Source organism: Rana temporaria, chromosome 13 (assembly GCF_905171775.1).
Source record: "Rana temporaria chromosome 13, aRanTem1.1, whole genome shotgun sequence".
NCBI classification, from domain to species: domain Eukaryota; kingdom Metazoa; phylum Chordata; class Amphibia; order Anura; family Ranidae; genus Rana; species Rana temporaria.
In genome coordinates, this window is record NC_053501.1 from 73,639,559 (window position 1) to 73,665,216 (window position 25,658).

General features: G+C 41.7%; 1 protein-coding gene across 3 annotated transcripts in view; it reads right to left on the reverse strand.

Annotated features, from left to right (window-relative positions):
* Positions 1-25,658, reverse strand: part of LRRC71 (leucine rich repeat containing 71) — a 71,942-nt gene that overhangs the window by 25,567 nt on the left and 20,717 nt on the right. For all 3 annotated transcript variants that reach the window (XM_040333804.1, XM_040333803.1, XM_040333802.1), the window contains 7 exons: positions 23,755-23,830; positions 20,894-20,968; positions 18,946-19,014; positions 7,111-7,270; positions 6,927-7,010; positions 6,758-6,847; positions 3,812-3,940 (listed from right to left, as the gene is read on the reverse strand). In XM_040333804.1, the coding sequence (XP_040189738.1) occupies positions 3,812-3,940; positions 6,758-6,847; positions 6,927-7,010; positions 7,111-7,270; positions 18,946-19,014; positions 20,894-20,968; positions 23,755-23,830 (683 nt within the window). The remainder of the gene's footprint in view (positions 1-3,811; positions 3,941-6,757; positions 6,848-6,926; positions 7,011-7,110; positions 7,271-18,945; positions 19,015-20,893; positions 20,969-23,754; positions 23,831-25,658) is intronic.

The following is a 25,658-nucleotide window of genomic DNA, read 5'->3' on the forward strand; positions in this document are numbered from 1 at the left end:
AAATCTATACCTCGAACAGACTTTCTTTTCGTCCTTCTCCATGGAAAGAACAAAGGAAAGCGGGCATCAATCAGATCCATCTCAACTTGGATAGTTCAGACCATCCAGAGGGCATATAAAGAGAAGGGCCTGGCTCCTCCAGAGGCAGTAACTGCACATTCAACTAGGAGCATCTCGACTTCTTGGGCAGCCTCACGTCATGTCGCACCTGAAGTTATATGCAGAGCGGCTTCGTGGTCTTCAATTAATACCTTTGTCTCTCACTACTGTATTGAACCAGCTGCTTTGTCTTCTTTGAGTTTTGGTTTACAAGTGCTGTCGGTGGACAGTGTTAAATAAATTTATTTTCTCAGCATTTTTGCCCACCCAGGTTTCTTTTTGTGAGTTATTTCCCACACGTATGCTGCCATGGAGCCAGTCAGGAAAAAGGAAAATTTATTACCAAATACTTACCGTAATTTTCCTTTCCTGATAGGCTCCATGGCAGCAGGAGTCCCTCCCAAAATGTGTGGAGTAGGATAGTTACGGAACAAGGCTGAGAGCCCACAGCTAAAGATTTATAGGGGAGGGGTCCTATTGGGTAGTTATGGAGGCGGGGCTAACCCACACGTATGCTGCCATGGAGCCTATCAGGAAAGGAAAATTACGGTAAGTATTTGGTAATAAATTTTCCTTTTTTCAGCAAGCACTCATCTATGTGGTCTTTTATTATACTCTCCAGTATCTTCCTAACTATAGAAGTTAAACTAACAGGCCTATAGTTACTTGATAAAGACTTATGCCGCGTACACACGATAATTTTTCGGCATGAAAGAAAACGTTGTTTTTCATCATGTCCAAAAAACAAAGTTTTTCCAACTTCATCATTAAAAACGACGTTGCCCACACACCATTGTTTTAAAAAAATGATGAACAAAGCGCGGTGACGTACAACACGTACGACGGCACTCTAAAGGGGAAGTTCTATTCGCCTTTGGGCTGCTTTAGCTGATTCCTTGTTAGTAAAAGACGATTCGCGCTTTTCTGTCTGTTACAGCGTGATGAATGTGCTTACTCCATTATGAATGGTAGTTTTACCAGAACGAGCGCTCCCATCTCATAACTTGATTCTGAGCATGCGCGGGTTTAAAACGTCGTTTTAGCCCACACACGATCATTTTTTACAACCCGAAAAACGACATAGTTTAAAACAACGTTAAAAAATGCAGCATGTTCGGAAAAAAAAATTGTCGTTTTTCAGAACCTGAAAAACGATGTGCAGCCCACACACGATCATTTAAAATGACGTTTTTTAAAAACAAAGTTTTTTTCATGCTGAAAAATTATCATGTGTACGCGGCATTAGATTCCTTTTTAAATATAGTGCAAGTGAACCTAACCAAATTTAGTATATGCAGTATGTGAATAGGTTCCCTGAAAAGTTTCTGATTAACAGGCAACAAAGTGATTAAAGCGGAGGTTCACTGCTAAAATGCTGTTTTTACCCTTAGAGTGATGCTCATTTAGTCTAGGGTAATCGGCTAGTTGTTTTGAAATCGAACCTGTACTTACCTTTTTAGAGAGCGATCTTCTCCGCCACTTCCGGGTATGGGCTGCGGGACTGGGCGTTCCTTCTTGATTGACAGTCTTCCGACAGGCTTCCGACGGTCGCATCCATCGCGTCACGATTTTCCAAAAGTAGCCGAACGTCGGTGCGCAGGCGCAGTATAGAGCCGCACCAACGTTCGGCTTCTTTCGGCTACTCGTGACGCGATGGATGCGACCGTCGGAAGCCTGTCGGAAGACTGTCAATCAAGAAGGAACGCCCAGTCCCGAAGACCCATACCCGGAAGTGGCGGAGAAGATCGCCCTCTACAACGGTAAGTACTGCTCGGGTTTTAAAACAACTAGCCGATTCCCCTAGACACAACGAGCATCAATCTAAGGGAATCGAAGTTAAAAAAAACATTTATGGGAGAACTCCCACTTTAATCTGTGAATAATCCTGTGACATTAAATCACATAGATCCAAAATAAAGTTCTTTTGTAGAAAGTGACTTTGGCAAAAAGTGAAATTAAATCATATAAATCCAGAGTAAAGTTCTTTTGCAAAGGGTGACTCAAATGCAGAAAGTGAATCAAAAGGTGTGTTATTCAAAGGAAGATGAGACTCTCGCTTGACAGACACCGTGAATCCACCACCGCAAGGGATGTGCGCTTACCAGCTGCCCAGGCCAATTAAGCCTGTGGCTAACACCCAGCCAGGGTCTTTTCCTCATGGTAGTTTCAAACACCTGTCACTCTGTCTGCAGGGCCATCTGAATGAGGACACGGTTGAGCAAATCCTTCATTTTTCGAATTCAGAAATTTTGAATTTTGTAATTTCGAAATTTCGAAATTTTGAATTTTTGATTTTCGAAATTTTGAATTTTTGATTTTCGAAATTTGGAAATTTTGAATTTTTGATTTTCGAAATTCCCGAAATTTTTGAATTTTCACATTTCCAAATTTCGGAAATTCGAAAATTCTGAATTCAAAAATCTGAAATTTCTGAAATGTAAACTTCATGAATTCGGAATTTGTTAAAAACCGAATTCGGAACTAAACAAATTCCACATGTCTAATGAAGGATGGAGCTGGAGACATGACGTCATCCCCCTGTCTAACAGCAGTTGATGCAGGAGCTTAGACAGGCAGGAATGGGGCAGTCAACTGCAGATATTGTTATTTGTCCTGACTGGGCAAAGAGGAGTGCCTCTTTAACTTCTTGTCCACCGCTTGCCGTCAAGACCCTATTGTTCTGGGCGGACGTCATATGACATTGCGCCTTTCGAAGCAACTAGGGGTCGCGTGCGCCCGTCGCGTCACTGTGGACCCGATGCGCATGCCCGGGGGCCGCGATGGCCGCCGGGCACCCGCACTTGCCCAGTAACTGAGCAGGACCGTGGATCTGTGTGTGTAAACATACAGATCCACGTCCTGTCAGGGAGAGGAGAATTAAGGTGTGTTCCTTGTACATAGGGACACACCATCAGTCCCCTCCCCCCACAGTAAGAATCACTCCCAGGGAACACATTAACTCCTTGATCGCCCCCTAGTGTTAACCCCTTCCCTACCAGTCACATTTATATAGTAATCAATGCATTTTTATAGCAGGGATCGCTGTATAAATGTGAATGGTCCCAAAAATGTGTCAAAGTGTCTGATGTGTCCGCTGCAATATCGCAGTCACAATAAAAATCGCTGATCGCCGCCATTACTAGTAAAAAAAATAATACTTATTTTTTATAAATCTATCCCCTATTTGGTAGCTGCTATAACTTTTGCGCAAACCAATCAATATACGCTTATTGCGATTTTTTTTTACCAAAAATATGTAGAAGAATACGTATTGGCCTAAACTGAGGAAAAAATGTGTTTAAAAAAAAAAATGGATATATTATACCAAAAAGTAAAAAATAGTTATTTTTTTCAAAATTGTCCATCTTCTTTTGTTTATAGTGCAATAAATAAAAACCGCAGAGGTGATCAAATACCACCAAAAGAAAAATTATAAAAAGTTCATTTGGGTACAGTGTTGACCACGCAATTGTCATTCAAAGTGTGACAGCGCTGAAAGCTGAAAATGGCTTGGGCAGGAAGGGGGTGAAAGTGCCCTGTAGGCAAGTGGTTAAACAACTAATATTGTTAGGAAGATGTAGACTGTGTTTAAATTCCTATCTCATGTACCAGAACAGAGAAGAAGATGGACACATGCACCAACGGTGATCTGCACTGACATCTTGTGAAGATGGAAAGCACATTGGCAGCTACTCATGTTACTTTGTCATACCTTCTCCTTCTTCTTTATGCTCTGTTTGGTCTTCTGTGCCTGGGCTTTATCCCCTTTCTCAATAGCCGAGTTGCTATGGTGACTAGGTGGTCTGTCACTTTTGGAATCAGCGTGTCGGGAGGTTGTTGGCTGTTAAAGATGACATAACATGGAACCACCGCAGTCATTAGAAATAACATACTTCTTTTTGCCAACTCCTGGGAGTGCCTAATAGTATTACAAAAAAGTTATGCAAATGAGAGGAATGTAAGCAACAACCAACTATGTGCCTCTGTTATCTGATACTGTTAGGCACACTCTGGAAGTGGAAGTGTTATCAGCAGGAGGACAAACTTTAGACAGAGCTGCCCATTCATGGAGTAAATCTAGGCTGGTTCCTAATGAACCAGCCAAAGTTCACTCAGTGGGTGACCCTGTCAGCCACCTCCTACCCAACATACATCAATTGAAAAGTCAGACAGAAAATTCTTGGCTGAACATAGCCTGCATCCAATCAGTGAGAGCAGACTGTCAAAATACAGTAGCTACATTGGTAAAATTGTCAATCCATGCTATAGAGCTAAAATGGACGAATCTGTTGGATATTTTGTGTTCAACCTGGAAAACATCTATCAACACAGTGGGCCGAATTCAGATAGGTTAGCGGACCTTTAGATCCGCGTAACCTATCTGATTTACGATCCGCCAGCGCAAGTTTTTGAGGCAAGTGCTTAATTCAGAAAGCACTTACCTCAAAATGACGTCGCTAGGACGTCATTGGTTTCGGCGTGAGCGTAACTTGCGTCCAGCTCTTTTCTGAATCGACTTACGCAAACAACGTAAAAATTCAAAACTCGGCGCGGGAACGACGGCCATACTTAACATAGGATACCCCTCACATAGCAGGGGTAACTATACGCCGGAAAAAGCTGAACGCAAGCGACGTAAAAAAAAAGCGACGGGCGGGCGTTCGTTTCTGAATCGACGGAAATACTCATTTGCATATTCGTCGCGTGTAAAAAATGAAACGCCACCTAGCGGCCGGCCTGGAATTGCAGCCTAAGATCCGACGGTGTAAGTCACTTACACCTGTCGGATCTTAGGGAGATCTATGCGGAACCTGATTCTATGAATCAGCCGCATAGATCTGACCGACAGAACTCAGAGATACGACGGCGTATCAGGAGATACGCCGTCGTATCTCTATCTGAATCCGGGCCACTCACTTCCAGCGCTAATAGGTCTTCCAAAGTGTGACATAACAGATCAGATAAAATGGTGGTGTAAAAGGTATATATGGTATCCCAAAGCTAGGTGGGTGTTGCCTTCCTCAGATGGGGTAATCCGAAAGGAACTACAAGAAAAACAGAAATGGAAGGCGCACACACCTAGTGCATTACCAGAGATAATTTACAGGTGATACTCGAAAAATTTGAATATCGTGCAAAAGTTCATTAATTTCACTAATGCAACTTAAAAGGTGAAACGAATATATGGTATAGACTCATTACATGCAAAGCAAGATAGTTCAAGCTGTGATTTGTTATATTTGTGATGATTATGACTTACAGCTCATGAAAACCCCAAATCCACAATCTCAGAAAATTAGACTATTACATGTAATCAATAAAACAAGGATTGTACATAGAACAATATCGGACCTCTGAAAAGTATAAGCATGCATATGTACTCAGTATCTGGTTTGGGCTCATTTTTAAGCAATTACAGCCTCAATGCGGCGTGAAATGGAAGCGATCAGCCTGTGGCAATGCTGAGGTGTTATGGAAGACCAGGATGCTTCAATAGCGGCCTTCAGTTCCTCTGCATTGTTCGGTCTCATGTCTCTCATCTTTCTCTTGGCAATGCCCCATAGATTCTCTATGGGGTTCAGGTCAGGCGAGTTTGCTGGCCAATCAAGCACAGTAATCCCACGGTCATTGAACCAGGTTTTGGCAGTGTGGGCAGGTGCCAAGTCCTGCTGGAAAATGAAGTCTGCATCCCCATAGAGCTCGTCTGCGGAAGGAAGCATGAAGTGCTCCAAAATCTCCTGGTAGACGGCTGCAGTGACCCTGGACTTAATGAAGCACAGTGGACCCACACCAGCAGATGACATGGCTCCCCAAATCAACACAGACTGGAAATTTCACACTGGACTTCAAGCATCTTGCAGTGTGTGCCTCTCCATTCTTCCTCCATACTCCAGCTCGTTGGTTTCCAAATGAGATGCAAAATTTGCTCTCATCAGACCTTTGAGGCTTTCCCTCCTTATGGAGGGTGTCAATGATGGTTTTCTGCACAACTGTCAGGTCAGCAGTCTTTCCCATGATTGTGATTCCTGCTGAACCAGACTGAGAGACCATTTACAGGAACCCTTTGCAGGTGTTATGGTCTAATTAGCTGATTAGAGTGGGACACGTTGAGCCTAGAATATTGCACCTTTTCACAATATTCTAATTTTCTGAGATTGTGGATTTTGGGTTTTCATGCGCTGTAAGCCATAATCATCACAATTATGACAAATTACATCTTGAACTATCTTGCTTTGCATGTTATGATTCTCTCTCATTTATTAGTTTCACCTTTTAAGTTGCATTAGTGAAATAAATGAACTTTTGCATGATATTAAAAATTTTCGAGTATCACCTGTAATAATAAAAAAAATTGTATTAAAAATAAAATAAATTAGTGAGTATCCACTTTTATACAAAAAAATGTATTATTTAATTATCTCTGGTAATGCACTAGGTTGTGTGTCTTCCATTTCTGTTTTCTTGGAAAACATCTATATGTGTATGGTCAGCTTTAGCTGCAGAGTCAATGTCAGGCAGATCAAATAAAACTAAAAAAGGGGGAAAATATAAATCTCGAATAGGACATTTTGCAGCAGCTATGATAAGTGACAGAACAGAAGTTTATTAATTCAATAGTAATTAATAACAGGCAAAAATATATGTATTCATGTTTTACCGATCTTGGCTGTTCCTGAGCTTCCTTCTCCAGCAGGAGCCGTCTCCTCTCTACAATCTCAGCATGTGTTAATGGGAAATGGCCCAGCACCTGCTCAAAAACATTACACTGTGATGCTGTAAATGTCTCCAGAAAGTTAATTTATAGTGAGATCAAAGTTTGTACCAACCTCTGCCAAAGCCAGAGCCCCTTCATCACCAATCTGATTGCTTGAAAGATTTAGGGAAAGTAGAGATCGATTGAATCTTAAGGCCTAAAAACAATACAAATAAGCAGACAATTCTACTTTCTGGCTATAGGTGATAACATTGCATTTATCTTTGATATGACCATGAACTGAGTTGAGATTTTACCTGTGCAATGTGCCGGGCTCCCTCGTCTGTGATATGATTGTAGCTCAGCACAAGAGAAGCTAGGTTTTTGTTGGTCATCTTCAGGCTTCGCAAAGCTTGACTAATTAGTCTTGCCCCCTCATCATTAATTTTGTTGTTTCTCAAGAATATTTGGGAAAGCCTGCATTGTGAGAAGATGTAAATTTATATTGTCCATCTCAATCTCAAATTACTTTTCTGCTGCTTGGTAACAGCTACAGTGCACCATAAACATGTTACCAACTGTTGACTCTGTTAGGTGAACGCTGTTATGTACTCTTAGGAGCTGGGAGATGTGTGAGGTCAGGAAGTTTCATAGGGTGGCATCTGTTAGCCTTCAAGTGACCTCTTAAGCCCTGTACACACGATCGGTTTGTCCAATAAAAAAAGAATGATGGACTGTTTTCATCGGACAAACCGATCGTGTGTGGGCCCCATCGGTTTGTTTTCCATCAATGAAAAAAATAGAACATGTTTTAAAATTTTCCTATAGATAAAAAAAACGATAGAAAAAAATGATCGTCTGAGTGGAAGTCCACCGCGTTTTGCCACGGTCGGATTTTTGACTGATGGTGTGTAGGCAAGACTGATGAAAGTCAGCTTCATCGGATATCCAACGAAAAAATCCACCGGATTAGATTCCATCAGATATCTGATTGTGTGTACAAAGCCTGCCACCTAAAACTCAAGCTGACGTGTCAGATTCAGAATAAGTAAGTGAAGCTAAAAAATATGCCATGTTTTATGCACAGTTATAATAACTAAAGACTGAGGGCCAGATTCTCGTAGGAGAGCGTAATTTTGTGTGGGCGTAACGTATCTGATTTACGTTACGCCTCCGCAACTTAGACGGGCAAGTGCTGTATTCTCAAAGCACTTGCTCCGTAAGTTGCGGCGGCATATCGTAAATTGGCCGGCGTAAGCCCGCCTAATTCAAATGTGGGACAGGGGGGCGTGTTTTATGTTAATGTACTGTGACCCGACGTGATTGACGTTTTTCACGAACGGCGCATGCGCCATCCGTGGAAATCTCCCAGTGTGCACTGCTCCTAATACGCCGCAAGGACGTATTGGTTTTGACGTGGACGTAAATTACGTCCAGCCCCATTCACGGACGAGTTACGCAAAATTTTCAAATTTCGTCGCGGGAACGCCGGCCATACTTAACATTGTTACGCCGCACTTACGCCACCATATAGCAGGGGTAACTATACGCCGGGAAAAGCCTAACATAAACGGCGTAAATGTCGGCCGGGCGTACGTTCGTGAATTCGCGTATCTAGCTGATTTACATATTTAGACGCGTAAATCAGCGTACATGCCCCTAGCGGCCAGCGTAAATATGCAGTTACGATCCGACGGCGTAAGAGATTTTCAAAAAGCACCCGAGAGCCCCCAAAACCTAGAGTGCCCAGTTCTACAAATATTGACCTCAGCTTATAAAAGTCAAGCTGTGCCAGAGCCCTCCTGACCTTACTATTGACCAGGGAGGCTGTCCATCACAATGAAGGAGGAACATTGAGGTGCAGTAAAGTTATACTAGACCTTGACTTTACATGCGTAACTGCATGACCTCATACACAGCACACTTTGAAGATGGGAAACAGTAATGCCGCGTACACACGATCGGATTTCTGATGGAATTTTTCGTTGGAATTCCGATGAAGCCGACTTTCATCAGTCTTGCCTACACACTATCAGACTAAATTCTGACCGTCCAAAACGCGGTGACGTAAAACACTACGACGATTAAGTTCAATGCTTCCGAGCATGCGTTGACTTGATTCTGAGCATGCGTGGATTTTTCTCTGATGGTGTTTCACACAGACGATCAGAATTTCCTATCGTTTTTTTTTTCATTGGAAAAATGTAAAACATGTTCTATTTTTTTACACGGATAGAAAAAAGTCTGATGGGGCCCACACATGATCGTTTTTTCAGATGAAAAAGGTCCAAAAAACAATCGTGTGTACACGGCATTAGGCTGATTTACTAAAGCAGATGAACATGTGTGATGTCAGGCAGATCACACTTGTCATACTGTGATACAAATCAAAGTGACATGCAGATGTACTGCAGTCATATTGTAGTATTACAAGCCTTGTCTCCTCTAATTTTATGACTTTCTAAAAAGTCAGGGATAGCTGATCCAGGGAATATTGGAGTGTCTGGGACTCTGGGGGAGCAACAAGCATTTGTTTTCCCCCTGCTGATGCAAATTGGATCATGCTTTATTGGGGGCTTTTTGTCTTTTGGGTCAACTGTGGGCATAGGATTGTGTATACAGAGGTTTTCTGTTTGTTTGTTTTTTGGTTAAATTAGATGGACTTGTGTCTTTTTTTTCCTTTTTTGTTTTCAATTTCTTTATTAAATTTCATTGTATCAAAATATAAAACTTTTTTCAACAAACTTTGATAGTTTACATGTATTTAACCTTAACCCCCACCCCCCTCATCCCACACCCACTCTTACCCTCTCTTATCATACCTTTCAATTACTTGCCAACTCCCGTTTCTCCCTGCCTCTCCCCTCCCTCTATTCCCACCAATTCTACGTATCTCCTTGTCCTCCTAAATACTGTCCAATCTTTACACTTATTTTCAAAACCCCCCATTTCCATTTCCCCACTACATCTCAGATATTTCATTTTATATCTTCTACTTTTTAAACCACTCTCCCATCGTGGGGCTTTCCAACTCTTGTCACTGTTGCGGTATCAAACGTTTGGCTGAGTCCATCAGATGGGGTGCCACTGTTTTTATATATTGTTTTGTTGACGTTTTCACCCCATGGAATAAACACCTCCAAGGCTCCTTCTGTATCCCTATATTAGTGATCTCTTATTAGCTGCAACACCTTTCCACAATATTTTTAGATATTTGGGCATTCCCTCCATATGTGGGCCATAGTTCCCATGGCATTGCATCCTCGCCAGCAAAGCTGTGATACCCCATTGTGATATTTATGTGCTTTATCTGGTGTTATATACCAGCGTGATAGACATTTATAATTTATTTCAATGGTATTACTGTCTATTGCCAAACCATGCACTATCTTCAATATTTTCCCTACATGTTGTTTTTTCCCTTGTTTTCCCAGTTCTTTTTCCCAATTTACTATGAACGGCGGTATTTCCAGCCCCTTCATTCCCACCAGTATTTTATAGATCTGTGGGATCCCACTCCTTGTACTTGTTGCTGAACACAAACGCTCAAATGGCAAAAGATCTTCCCCGGATCTTATCGGTTGTGGCAGTGTTGTAACAAAATGCACCATTCATCTATCACCATCAAATCTTCTCTATGTCTAATGCCGCGTACAGACGGTCGTTTTTTGTGATGAAACAAAACAACGTTTTATGTGATGAAAAAAAACGACGTTTTTGAAACTTCATTTTCAAAAACGACGTTGCCTACACACCATCGTTTTTCAAAATGCTCTAGCAAAGCGCGGTTACGTTCAGCACGTACAACGGCACTCTGTTCCATTGAAGCTCGCTTCATAACTTGCTTCTGAGCATGCGCGGGTTTAAAAACGTTGTTTTCAATGTCGTTTTGCCCACACACTATCATTTTAATTGACACAAAAAACGACGTTTTGAAAAACGACACAAAAAATTCGAGCATGTTCGAATTTTTTTTTGTCGTTTTTCAGAGGACATAAAACAACGTTTTCCCCACACACGGTCATTTTAAATGACGTTTTCAAAAATGTCGTTTTTTTTCATCACAAAAAACGACCGTCTGTACGCGGCATTAGTTCCTGTGGTGAGTATATTTCCCATTATATCCTTTAATTGTGCATTTTCCCTTTTTATCTATTCCCCAAATAATTTCCCTTACCCTGGTTGAAAATAATTAGTTTCCCTAAGTGGTGTTAGTGGTGAATATTTCCACTTTTCTTGTGTGTGAAAGTACTTTCTGTGTTAATTCATGTGTGTTCTCATTCAATTCACTATATTGTGATAGTATCCATATAATCTTCCCCAATAGTGCATTGTAATTTAACAAATCTTTTTTCCTTATATTTTACCAATTCTAATACCCGTGATAATAAAGCTGCATTGTAATATATATATTTTTTTAATCTGGTACCCCTAGTCCTCTTTGTGATTTGTCTTTATTCAAAACCGAGAAACGTATTCTCAGTTTTTTACTCTGTCACATAAACCTTAGTGTTATCATTTTTAATGTCTTGAAGTATACTTGTGGGAGAGGGATTGGCAACATTTAAAACTTATACATAATCTTCGGCAATATTACCATTTTAATAATATTTATTCTTCCTCACCAGGAAAGATACCTTGTTGCAATTTTTTTTATTTCTGTTTTTATTTAGTTTAATAGCAGAATATAGTTTGTTTGATATATTGTCCCCAGGAATGGTGTTATTTTTATTTCTAAGTGTAGCACTACCCCCGGAGGAGCTGCTGGTTTGTTTTGGGTGGCACATTTACCTTGTAGCACTCTGAATTCCTAGGGGTGTATGGTGCATATAGCAGAATTAAAGAAATGTCCACAACAGGTGTCTTTTGCTGTGCTCTTTATTACATAGCCGGGTAAAAACAATAAAACTTGTGGTGAAGAAGGTAGAGTTGAAAGAAGAAGGAGAATAGCAAATTCAGGCGTAGCAATAGGGAAACAGTCCTGCTCCCACGTGTAACACTTCTTGCGCCACTCCTGCTTGAGTGGGAATAGCGTACCTGGACAGGCCTCTCTCACTGACCCGGCAGCCAGAGTATCGCTCTAACCTTTGAGGATAAGTCTCTGCCACAGACCCTCCTGGAATGAACTCAGTGAGAAACCCCTGCCACAGGCCCTCCTGATTGTGATTATGGAGACAAACCTCCTTGGTGAAATTACGCTTGGACCTCCTTCAAATTTCTTTCAGGTACCGACTGACGGGTGACAAGCCTCCCAGTGTCCAGATACCTCAATCCCCGGTGGATTGTCGAGACCCTATTGGATCGCCAGCCTCTCATTGGCTCTCCTCAGATGGACTCCCAACCGAACAGTTATACCGCTTGGAATCTTCAGAATTGGGAACCCAGTCGACCACTGGGCTCCCTGCTACGGCTCAAACGTTCTGGACCAGCGTGGTCCCGGGACCAGGAACTCCACGTGGCACGCACGCCCCGGCCCGGTAGGCCATAACGCCAGGGCGCCGTGGTGCAGACACCCTAAAGGTGGATGCCGCACTTGAAGAAGAACCCAGAACTAATGGCGTCTGTCCCATAAATACCCTCCCCCAGCATGCACAGTGAGGCTCAACCCTCCTGATTGGCTGCTGGGGAAGAGCACCCAAACCTTGACTCCACTGCTGCCATCTACTGCCCTGGGGTGGGAAGAACACCCCAGCACAACAGAATGAGCCCACAGCTCAGGCAAGCTGAGACAGAGACCCAATTTGAACATATCAACCAGATCAGAGTTTAACTACACTCTGATCTCCCTCTAAATGTAAATAGCAACGGTACATTGAAGTAACCAGGCGCTACATAAGTATTTCAGTTCTGTGTTCCTCCATGTGAATGGAAATTCTTGTTGTAGGATCTGCTCCTCCTGTTTCCCCAGGTTAATATTCAGGATCTCTGCTTTAAAGGGATTTATTTTGAGATTTAATAGTGCTCCATAAGATTTTAGTAACTTCATTAAGTCTGGCAATGTTGATCTCCTTGCCCAATGTCGATGTCAAGATCCTGGCCAAGGTTCTGGCAAATCTACTCTTGGTGGTGTTGGAAGACATCATTCATGTCAACCAGACTGGATTCATCCCGGGCAATGGCACCTACATTGACCGATTTCTGAATCTCTCAGTCGCTCACTCTAACAGCGGCACCAGAGTCAGTGTCTCTCTCGATGCCTAGAAGGCTTTAGACTCGGTGGAGTGGGGGTTTCTGTGGGAGGTCCTTGACAGATTTGGGTTTGGGCCCCGTTTCACCCGGTGGCTTAAGCTGTTATATAGCTCCCCCAAGGCCAGGATACGTACCAATGATAGACTGTCTGACCCTTTTCCTTTACAGCGGGGTACTAGGCAGGGGTGCCCGCTCTCCAATTCCCTTTTTGCTCTCGCCCTGGAACCTTTGGCGATCCTCATCAGGGAATCTGCTCAGGTCATGGGTCTCAGGATAGGCCCGCTGGAGGAGAAACTCTCTTTGTATGCGGACGACGCGCTGCTCTATCTGCAGGATGCGGACGGCTCACTTGCGGAGGCCCTTCACCTATTCAACTAATTTGGGTGTTACTCAGGGGTGCATATTAATTGGGAGAAGTCTATGCTGTTCCCCCTTGATCCGGATGCGTGGACCACTGCCCCGGCTAGCCAGTTGATGTGGGTGGAGCAATTCAAATACTTGGGCATCCGGGTCGGAAGGAACCCGGCGGGGTACTCATGCCTTAATGTGCTACACGTACTCGCTCAACTTAAGGAGAGATGTTTGACTTGGGCCTCGCTTCCCCTGAATTTGATGGATAGGATCAACCTCCTGAAGATGATCTTCCTCCCCAAATTTCTATGTGTTTCGCAATTGTCCGACCTGGTTGCCCAACTCATTTTTTAAGGAGGTAGAACAATGTATGAGTAGATTTATATGAGGGGGTACGCTTCCTAGAATAGCCAATTCTACCCTGATCCTTCCAGTGCGGTGTGGGGGCTTGGCGCTTCCGGACCTGCGGGTATATTTTTGGGCGGCGATCCTGGTGACTGTCCGTTGATGGTTTATGCGGTTGAGGGCAAATGCTGCAGTGTGTCTTGAAGCAGCTCCCTTTAGGAGCTGGGGAATCTGATTTACTGGGGACCCCGGGCATATGATGTGCTACCTTATTCCACTAGAACCACGCTCAGGGTATGGGTGGCGGCAAGGAAAAGGTTTTCCTGCTCTACTAGATGGTCGCCATTTACTCCGCAGTTAAGACTTTAAGGGATATTCTAGCGACTGGCAGACTTCTTTCCCTGACGGAAATATCTATTAGCTTGGCTCTGCCTATGTATAAAATGACTTATGCGAATCGGAATTGTCCCGAGAAATATGAAAGGGTCTGGCAACCCTGGACTACTTGAGAGACTTGGTTCTGTTTTGTCTCCTGCAATTCTGTGATAACATGTTTGGTCTTGGTATCACTGAAAGACTCCCTACATGTGCTTGTCATGACTTACATGTTTTGATCAATATCTTGTACTGCCTTTTTTTTATATATCTTTCTCAATAAAAGAACATTCTGTTCATGTTAAAAAGTCTGGCAATGTTACCCTGGAATAAAAAAGAAAAAGTGCAGCGCTGAGTATTCAGTGAAATGAATCAAAAAATATGGTAAATAATCAAAATTCAGTGAAAAATCAAAGAAATTTAAAAAAGAAAAAAGAGGGGGACACACCCCCAAGTAATGTGACAGGTAAATAACCTGAAAGACAGCTAGAAAGTGAGATCTAGCTGGATAATGTGTAATATAAACACACCGTGATAGGTGAGAGGACACAAAAATAAATGATAATGAGAACCTCAAATGAAGTCCATATAATTTATACGTGTAACTCCAAAATGTAAATGTGATAGTCCAAGGTCAAAATGGCCTATACAGTCCAAAGAAATATATATATGCAATGTATTTCCTTTATTGGAGTTGGTCAAAAGTTCTTTATGGAAAAGACCAGATGACTGTAGAGGAATGGAAGATGTTGTGATCTTCTCAGGTATGGAACTCAGATGTTCTTAATAAGCAGTTGGAACCTCATCAGCAATCCACAATGGTATCCAAATAAACAAGTATAAAGATGGGTACTCTTACCGGAAAGTGTGGACATACACGTCAGCGACGGTATGTCAAACACGCATGTACGAGCTCCTAGGCAGCCGTGATGTCAATGGGGAAGCTGTTTGATGTGCCAGCCTTTAATCCGCCAGGACGGGTCCAATCCAATGAGAGGAGACAGCTCGTGCAGGTGTGGTTCTCAGATGAAAGAGTGTAGTATGCAGGCCAAACGTAGAAACCATGTAAGGGAAAACGTACTCACATAGTGCGGTTAATCCCAAAACATGCCCCAGTTGAAGAGCTCTGCCGCTCGAAACATGTCGGGTACATAGCTCATACGCTACTTGCTCATTACGCCATATTTTACTTGTGATCACTTGTACTCGTCTTTCACTGGGCTTGTACTTTTTTATCTATTTTATATATTTTTATCCAGTTTTTTGTTTATTTTGGCTTTTATTTTCTATGCCTAATAAAGGCTTGTTTTGGGATTAACCGCACTATGTGAGTACGTTTTCCCTTACATGGTTTCTACGTTTGGCCTGCATACTACACTCTTTCATCTGAGAACCACACCTGCACGAGCTGTCTCCTCTCATTGGATTGGACCCGTCCTGGCGGATTAAAGGCTGGCACATCAAACAGCTTCCCCATTGACATCACGGCTGCCTAGGAGCTCGTACATGCGTGTTTGACATACCGTCGCTGACGTGTATGTCCACACTTTCCGGTAAGAGTACCCATCTTTATACTTGTTTATTTGGATACCATTGTGGATTGCTGATGAGGTTCCAACTGCTTATTAAGAACATCTGAGTTCCATACCTGAGAAGATCACAACATCTTCCATTCCTCTACAGTCATCTGGTCTTTTCCATAAAGAACTTTTGACCAACTCCAATAAAGGAAATACATTGCATATATATATTTCTTTGGACTGTATAGGCCATTTTGACCTTGGACTATCACATTTACATTTTGGAGTTACACGTATAAATTATATGGACTTCATTTGAGGTTCTCATTATCATTTATTTTTGTGTCCTCTCACCTATCACGGTGTGTTTATATTACACATTATCCAGCTAGATCTCACTTTCTAGCTGTCTTTCAGGTTATTTACCTGTCACATTACTTGGGGGTGTGTCCCCCTCTTTTTTCTTTTTTAAATTTCTTTGATTTTTCACTGAATTTTGATTATTTACCATATTTTTTGATTCATTTCACTGAATACTCAGCGCTGCACTTTTTCTTTTTTATTCTTTGTACACAATATTGTCTTTTGTTGGTGCTAGCTGCTACTGGTTTACAATATTTACAGTTAGCGCAACTTTTTTTCCTCATTTAATGTTACCCTGGGCCTAGATATGTAGAACAGTATGTCATCAGCCGTAGGATGATTATTTAATGCTTTAATCCAATAGATCATCTTTGGACCTACTCCCATCACTTCCAGGGTATTCATCATTAATCCCCAGTCTACCCTATCAAATACTATTTCAGCTTCTATTGAAAGAAGTAACCCTGGGGTCATTCCTTCTTTAATTTTCTGCAATACAAGTAGCGTTCTTACCAAATTATCTCTCCCCTCCCTTCCCAGGATAAATCAGACTTGGTCCGAATGCACCAAGTCATTTATTCCATTTTTCATCCTACTAGCTAATACTTTTGCGAATAATTTTGTGTCTACGTTTAATAATGAGATTTGTCTATAACTTGAGCATAGGATGATATCCTTTCCTTCCTTTGGGATAATAGTAATAGCAGCTGTCAGTGCTACCTTTCACATCTCCCAGCTTGTTCCTATTCCATTCATGTAGGAGCACAGTTTGGGAATTAAGATTTCCTTAAACATTTTATAATAAAATAACGCAAGCCCGTCTGGACCTGGACTTTTCCCTGATGCTGAGTTTTTCAAGGCTCTATTAATCTCTTCTTCTGTTATGGGTTCTTCAAGGGCGCATACTTTGCCTTTTGATATTTTATTTAGTCTAGCTTCTTTTAAAAAATATAATTTTTTTTCTATCCTTTCTATTTCAGAGTCCTGTTTTACCAAAAACAATTCCCCATAATATTTCTGAAATACTCCTGCTTTTTCTGTTGTTCTATATACCATCTCCCCAGTGCTGTTTTGTATTTTCTCTGTCTTTTTTCAACCTGACTAACTATGTAACATATGGCTAGCCTTGCCCTTCGCTCTTTACATGACAACATTGAGAATTTCTGTGTTAGTTGGCTGAGGGAGTAAGCACTTTTCTCCATATTTGGAAATTTGAAGTTTTGGGGGGGCCACTGTGGCACAAAAAGGGAGTCAGCCAGGAACGCTAAAAAGTATGATATGGCAAAAGTGCCATATAACACATGAAAATGTCTGCCATGTATATATGCCCTGTCCCTTTGATTTAAACTACACATAATCAGAAATATTTGTGAGTAGAAATAAACACTATAGGAAAAATTAGCCTATGTTGCATTACTATGAATTAAGATTTTCTTCAGGGCAGAACAAGACTTTACATGCTTGTATTTTTTAATGCAAAATGACAGATTCTTGACCCATTCTTAAGCAAGCTGATAATTCTGCACTCTTAGGGCACCAAGGACAAAAGTTTGACTTTATTAAATGTGATCGGATTTTCCAGTTGTGCTTTCAGTGAGGAAGATCATTTATTGAAAACTGCTCATTTGGTTTGTTTGACTTCTGAAAGATACGATTCCTTCACTGAAATTATCATTCTGTCATTCTGTTTATGGCAAGCATTGGAAGAGCATCTAGTTGTACAGAAGACAGCGCCACTATTTAATTGAAGTGGAGTGTTTAGATCAGTGGTTCTTAACCTTGTTGGAGGTACTGAACGCCACCAGTTTCATATGCGCATTCACCGAACCCTTCTTAATTGGAAAAATAAAATATGATTTTTTCAAATTCAAAACATAGGTATATATTTATACATGAGTACACAAAACAGTGGCTGCGTTTGATGGGCACAGTGGCTGCGTGTTGGGCACAGTGGCTGCGTGTGATGGGCACAGTGGCTGCATGTGATGGGCACAGTGGCTGCATGTGATGGGCACAGTGGCTGCATGTGATGGGCACAGTGGCGACAATTGATGGCACAGAGGCTGCATGTGATGGCACAGTGGCGACAATTGATGGCATAGAGGCTGCATGTGATGGCATAGTGAGGCTGCAATTTATATATTTATATATATATATATATAATTTTTGTTGCTAGTCAGAGAAGGTTAATTTAAAATAACACAAAAACATTTTTTTTTATCTGCCATTTTATATTAATAAAGTGCTGGTCACCTCAGTCAGCCTCCCCCCCCCCAAATCCAGCCATTTAATTATTTGCTCTTAACAGGTTCTACTTACTTTTAAACAAGTTTAGTAGTCTTTTTTAGCACACTGTCTGCTAGGTTCAAATTCCACTAGTCAGGTAGGCTCCTCGAGACTAGTCCTTGCCTCTCTAGCTCGTCACAGGCAGCGCCGACACACAGCTCTCTGCGCAGCGCTTCGAGTCCCCCCCTTCCGGCCGTGAGTGGAGTGACGTCACGCCGCTGGAAGGGACCAAGAGACTCCTTCATTAGGGGGAGTAAACAGGCTACTGCAGACAGGAAAGGGAGCCGGGAGGTGACGGTCCCGGGTGCACTCGGCACACAATTTGTACAGTGCCGCTGGCCGCATTGGCGGCCGCGGCCGTGGCAGAGCTTCACCTGCGGCTACGTCCCCCCTCCTATACGAAATGGTATAGCCCAGGGCACCCGTCGGCCCCTGCCTTGTACCGGCGGCCCTGTGTGACCTCCGCCGAACCCCCCGAGACTCACTCACCGAACCCCTGGGGTTCGATCGAACCCAAGTTAAGAACCACTGGTTTAGATTCTGTCAAATGTTTCCCCTGCAGGCTAAAATATTAAAGCACTGTACACTGCCTGTTTAGTTGTTGATAGATTATGTTGGTTGTCCCTTTTATAAATAACCCTTCCCCTGCCCCAGTCCCTATGCATAAATGTCATACTCATGGACCATGGATCATTTGCTTTTTACTAAATATATTTTACTTACACTATATCATCTGAGATCAGCTTGTAATAAGACTGCTGAAGCAGTGGATTACCTTCCAGTGCAAAAACCCTGGAAAAATAATCAAATACATTTGATTACATACAAAAACAATACATTTGTATTACGTTTTATGAACATTTGTACAGTAATATGCTCAAAACATGACTCCATTACTATTTAATGTTTCAGCAGCCACCAGAACAAGGATTGTTGAGTTCTGAGTGGGGAATAGATAAGACAGAAGCCCAATATTTTAGCACAGATGTACAGGTGCATCTCCAAAAATTTGAATATCATCAAAAAGTTAATTAATTTCAGTAATTCAATTCAAAAGGTGAAACTCATATAAATTATATAGATTCATTGCACACAAAGTGATATATTTCAAGCATTTCTTTTTTTTAATTATTATTATTATTTAATTATTATTTTGATGATTCAGTATTTTAGAAAATGTGAATATTACATAAGACCAATAAAAAAAAGGGGATTTTTTAAATAGAGAAATGTTGGCGTCCTGAAAAGTATGTACAGTATAGTATGCACTCAATACTTGGCCAGGGCTCCTTTTGCATGAATTACTGCATCGGTGCAGCGTGAAACGTAAGGAGAAACATTTCTGTAAAACGTGGTATCATTGGCACGACTTTCAATGTTCACAAGACTATGCAAGCCAGTTATGAGACAGGAGCGCTCGTTCTGGTAAAACTAGCGTTCGTAATGGACATAGCACATTCATCACGCTGTAACTAACTGAAAAGCGCGAATCGTCTCTCACCAAACTTTTACTAACACGAAATCAGCAAAAGCAGCCCCAAGGGTGGTGCCATCTGAATGGAACTTCCCCTTTATAGAGCCGTCGTACGTGTTGTACGTCACCGCGCTTTGCTAGAGCATTTTTTTTCACGATCGTGTGTAGGCAAGACAGGCTTAACAATAATAGGGTTGATAAAAACTTTGTTTTTTCTAGACCATTAAAAATAGTCGTGTGTACGTGGCATTAAAGCTGGAATGGAAATATGAAAACCTCCAGATTTTAAGATATAGATATTTAAAATTTTTGCATATGTTCGATTTTCACCATTTCGCAAAAAGGTGCAATTTAAAATTTGTTATTTATTAACTCAATACAGGTTAGGCTTCTATATTGATCAGGAATTTTGTAAAATCTGCTGTGTGTTTATCTGCTAATAATGATTTTAGTGTATTTTCAGTAAACATATTGCTTTGATAAACAGTTGCGCAGATATCACAGGGCCTTAAAAATCAGTATCACATTATTTTATTTCCACTGGTCATGTGCTTTCAGAAAAGCTATAGTTTGGGGGGGATCTTTCACAAACTCTGAAAGCTGTAAGGGAAAAATAAAAAGGCAATGGAAAAATTGCAAAAAATTTCTGGCCACCTGAGTTTAAAAGTGGAGATCAGGCAGCGAAAGAGTTAAAAGTGGAGTGCAGGGCCTGGCAGCAAAAGGGTTAATGCTAGTGGATCAGAAAAATAGCATGTCTATGACAAATTAAGTCCTGTCCCAGTTCACCCAAAGCCCACCCAGAAATGTTATCCACCCACTCCTATGACTGCTCCAACCACTCAGAAGATAAATGTCCATGACAAATTAAGTGCTGTCCCAGTTCACCCAAAGCGCACCTAGAAATGTCATCCGTCCACTTCCTCAGCAGATAAATGTTGGCAATTAGAGTATACAAATATACAGTACTTCATAACTGATTTATTAGTGTTTGACGGAAGAATAGTGTGTGTGTGTGTGTATTTATGTGTGTATATATATATATATATATATATATATATATATATATATATTATGCAGCATGTATAAATGAGAGAAAGATTTTGTTGGTGTCTATGCACAAAAATACACTTTAATGAATGAGGTCCTATGCTTTTGACTGATGAGTATTAAATCAGATTACACTTGGTTGCCACTTACCTGATGCTTGGACAGCAGTGCAGAATGGTAAGGAAAGAAGAGAATGTGTCATCTGTGAGGCCAACGTTCCACAGCCTGAAAGAATACAAATCGAGAATAATGTTGATTAAAGAGACAATCCATCTAAATATGATACAAGGGGTCTTCAAAAAGTTTCCACATTTATATTTTTGTTGGAAACGGTGAGGGCAGGAGGATTAGTAATTGGTCATGTCTGAGAGTGTCATGTGACAAGTCGTTCTGGCAAGCCGGCTGACCTTGCAGTTTAGTATAGGAGTTGTCATACTGTGGTGAAGATGGCTTCAAAACCTATAAAAAAAAGTACCCTCGTATATTTCAGTTATCTATGCTCCAATGAGTGATCTCCTCCAGCTTCTTGGGAATTGGGGAACAGGCTATAATATCTCCTTTTTGGAGTTCTAGACTCTTGTCTTTTTCTACCATGGATCTATTCTACCATTACTCCTCTTGCTGTATTCTCCATTAATGGAAGGGCAATTTCCACATTGACAGAGGATCTTGGAGCTTGGTTAACCACTTCCCTACCCGCCCATAGTCATATGACGTCCACAGATGGGATCTTCCATCCTGGGTGGACGTCATTATGACGTCCTGATCTTCCAGGCCGTCTATGGGGTGCACGCAGCATCGCGTGGGACCCGGTGTGCATGCACGGCGGCCGCGATGTCCACCGGGCACCCACGATTTCCCGCAATCATGGCAGGACCATGGATCTATCAGAGGTGAGGAGAACAATGTGTGTTGCCAGTACAGAGGAACACAGATCGGTCTGCTCCCCTTGTGAGTCCCCTCCCCCTACAGTTAGGCCTCGTACACACGACTGAGGAACTCGTTGTAAATGAAACATCGTTTTCCTCAACGGGTTCCTTGTCAGGCTTGTCGAATCTTGACAAGCTTTCTTTGCGTACACACTGTCAAGACAAAATCTCGTCGTTCTCAAACGTGGTGACGTTCAACACGTACAACGGCATTATAAAGGGGAAGTTCGATTCCCTTGGGGCTGCTTTTGCTAATCTCGTGTTACCGCGTGTTAAGTAAAAGTTTGGTGAGAGACGATTCGCGCTTTTCAGTCTGTTACTGCGTGACCAATGTGCTATCTCCATTACGAACGCTACTTTTACCGAAGGTGCGCTCCCATCTCATACTTTAATCTGAGCATGCGCGGGTTTCAAAGCATATACACGAACGTGTTCCTCGTCGTAAAACCAGCCCGACGAGAAACACGACGAGGAAATTGAGACTCCCAGACGAGGAAAAAGAGAACTTGTTCTCTTTTTTGCTCTTCGAGATCCACAACAGTTTGACGAAAAACATACACACTACCCTTTTCCTCGGCAAAAAAGCTCTGCCACCAAGTTTCTTGATGGATTCTGTCGAGGAAAACGGTCGTGTGTACGAGGCCTTAGAATGGTGTTAACCCCTTCCCTGCCAGTCACATGTATACAGTAATCAGTGCAGTTTTATAGCACTAATCGCTGTATAAATGTAATTTGGTCCCAAAAATTTGTCAAGTGTTTGATATGTCCGTCGCAATGTCACTGTCACAATAAAACTCGCCGATCGCCACCATTACTAGTAAAAACAATTAAATAAATAAAAATGCAATAAAACTATCCCCTATTTGGTAGACGCTATAACTTTTGCGCAAACCAATCAATATATGCTTATTGCGATTTTTTTTTTCACCAAAAATATGTAGAAGAATCGTACGTATCGGCCTAAACTAAAGAAATATTTTTTTTTTTATAGATTTTTTCTAAATTGTCGTTCTATTTTTTTTAGCGCAAAAAATAAAAACCACAGAGGTGATCAAATACCACCAAAATTAAGCTCTATTTGTGGGGGAAAAAAGGACGCCAATTTTGTTTGGGAGCCACGTCGCACGACCGCGCAATTGTCAGTTAAATCAACGCTGAATCGCAAAAGGTGCTCTGGAAAGGAAGGGGGTAATTTTTTCCGGGGCTGAAGTGGCTGAAGGAGTACCTTGGAACTCAGTTGCAATATAAATTCATATAATTGCAGACTATTATCCGTTCACTCCAGTTGTGTCTACATTTCCTTCTTTTTTTTATTTCAGTTTTTTGTTTTTTTGTTTTTCCTGACGATTCTGCCAGTTCCCCTACGTCTAGTCCTGGACGTAGGGGAATAATGTTCTCCGAGTAGCTCCTTAAAGCGGGGGTTCGGCGGGATATCGTTTTTTTTTTTGTGCAGTAATCCTCAGGGCTTACCTGTACTCCCGCACTACCAGGGTGTCCCACTCCTAGAGCGTCGCCGTCAACACTACACTGATGCCAAAACAACGGCCGGCGTCACAAGCTCACGCCCCGTTGTCCAGCGCTTCTCCGGAGGAGTGTAAGAAATTGATTGACAGGACGGGGAGAATGGACCGCGGGGGATTTTGAGTGACAGGACACAGACGGCTGCTGAAAAGGAGGTAAGGAGGACTTAAAAAAAATGGTGTGGTTACTGTCAGTGCCTACTAATTGCATAGACCTAATGTGTAAAATCAGGGTGAACCACCGCTTTAAGCAGCAGGAGCAGCATTGTCACTCTAGGATGCTTTTTTCTTGTGGACTTCAGACAGACTAAGGCATAATGGGAAATTGCTATCACCCAAAAGGTGACAACTGTTGCATATGGCATAAGCCCAGGGAAACTTGCTAAATTTCTAAAGCTAAAAGATAAGAACTGAGAAACTGAAAACAGGATAGGGGGCATTTAGGTTGGGCTTTAATATTGATTCACTAAATATATTTGGCTGGTGATTTGAATGTTGGTTTTTATCTAAAACTAAAGTATTACTTTTTAAGGGTTTGACACAAAAATACATTTCACCTCACCTGATTTTGTGGAGACTGGTGAGAACAGGTAAACATTTTGAGAATATGCCCATCATTTTATCATCAATTTTCCATCCTGTAGTTAAAGGACAAAATTAAATGTAATTTTCAAAATCTAGCACAACAAAGTCTCTGCACTATAAGCCAATTCTATTTTTTTAACAAAAGATCTTTATAAGGCAGGTATGTACATTTTTTTTTATTATTATTATTTCCCTTTAATTTACAATTTGCTTTTTAAGGATAATCATACCAATAAAAAAAGGTGTACACCTCATCCTACCACCTACCAACATATCCATTTGTGGCCTGCCCCAGACCCTTGCTTTTATCATAGGTGTGCGCAGCCTATTGCATTAGGGTGTGCACCCCAAAGCTCAAACACACACTACTGATCACTCACCATAAAGGGAAGGGGTCAGAAAAGTACATATTTACCGCCCCCTTCCCCCATTCATCCTAAAACATCCCTGCAGCACCAGCTGCCGGGAGAGGTGAGGAGGGAAGGCAGCAGCAGTGCGGGGGGAAGGGGGGTGGGCACTAGGGGGAATCTGTGCTACACAGGGTGATTAGGGTGTGCCTGGGCTTAACTGGCACACCCTGTGCGCATGCCTATGGCTTTTATGTAAAATATTTTACTGATTCTCACTCAACTTTTCACTTCACTGCAGTACAAATCCAGAGTTCAATGGTTGAAGAAATATAGGTAGGAAGAGTATAAGTAAGAGGCACTGGATCAAGGGTTACGTTGGCTATACAGGGTTTGAAATGTCATTCGCTGTTTGGCCATCTCTCCTCAACAGAAATTGATTGTTTGTTCAACCTCTGTCGAAGGGACATGCTGGAAAATATATTTCCATCAGCGGTTGCAGCCACTAATCAGTGTACTCTGACAGCGGCGGATCAAAATACAGTGTCTCAGCAGGGAAGATTCCTCCATCCACTTCACTTGTGTGGATGGAGGAATCTGCTAGTTTCCTGCCTTGTATATACACGATCGTGAAAAAAAATGCTCGAGCAAAGCGCGCTGACATACAACAACACGGTACGACAGCACTATAAAGGGCAAGTTCCATTCGAATGGCACCACCCTTTGGGCTGATTATGCAAATTTCCCCGTCTCATAACTTGCTTCTGAGCATGCACGTTTTTTCCCCCTCGTTAAAGCATACACACGACGTGAAAAAATAGAGCATGTTCTAAATTTTTAACGCGTCGAGAAAAATGCTCTGGAGCCTACATGCAACCCTTTTTCACGACCAATTAATAAATTGGCATTTTTCTCGTCATGAAAAACGATCGTGTGTACGCGGCATAATGAAATCTTGGAGAATTTTTGTTGTAGAACACAATCACCATGATTAGGCATCTCTCAAGCACACACTGACCCTTCAGGAGTGCAGGAAAACGGCCGTGCAACACAAATGGTTTTAGATTCAGAAAATTATTTATTTCATCATAGAAATATAAGGCAAAGGACTAGCACATTTAAGATAATCTGAGATGATCTAAGACAAAGGGCTATAAAGTAACTCAGAGGGATCAGAGGTTTGTTTTTAATCAAAACATTTATTTTTATTTTTTTAAAGGGAGTGGGAGTTTAATGTGATTATAAATGCTAAAGAAGAATGAATCTTTATTAATGGTCCAGCTCATGCAGCCTCTATACGGCCTCTAAAACCACTCGCTTCTGATGCCTGTCCTTGGTAGGCCACAGGTGCTCTAATATGCGTATGAATAAATTCAGAAATGAAAGCTATGCTTGGCCCCAAGCTCTTCCCCGACTTGCTGGTTTATAATTAAGATAACCAAGTCAATAAACAGTAGTCGTCTTTATACATATACATTTATTTGCAAACTGCCTGCAACCAAATTGGTCTGGTGCCGCCATTGCTGAACTGCTA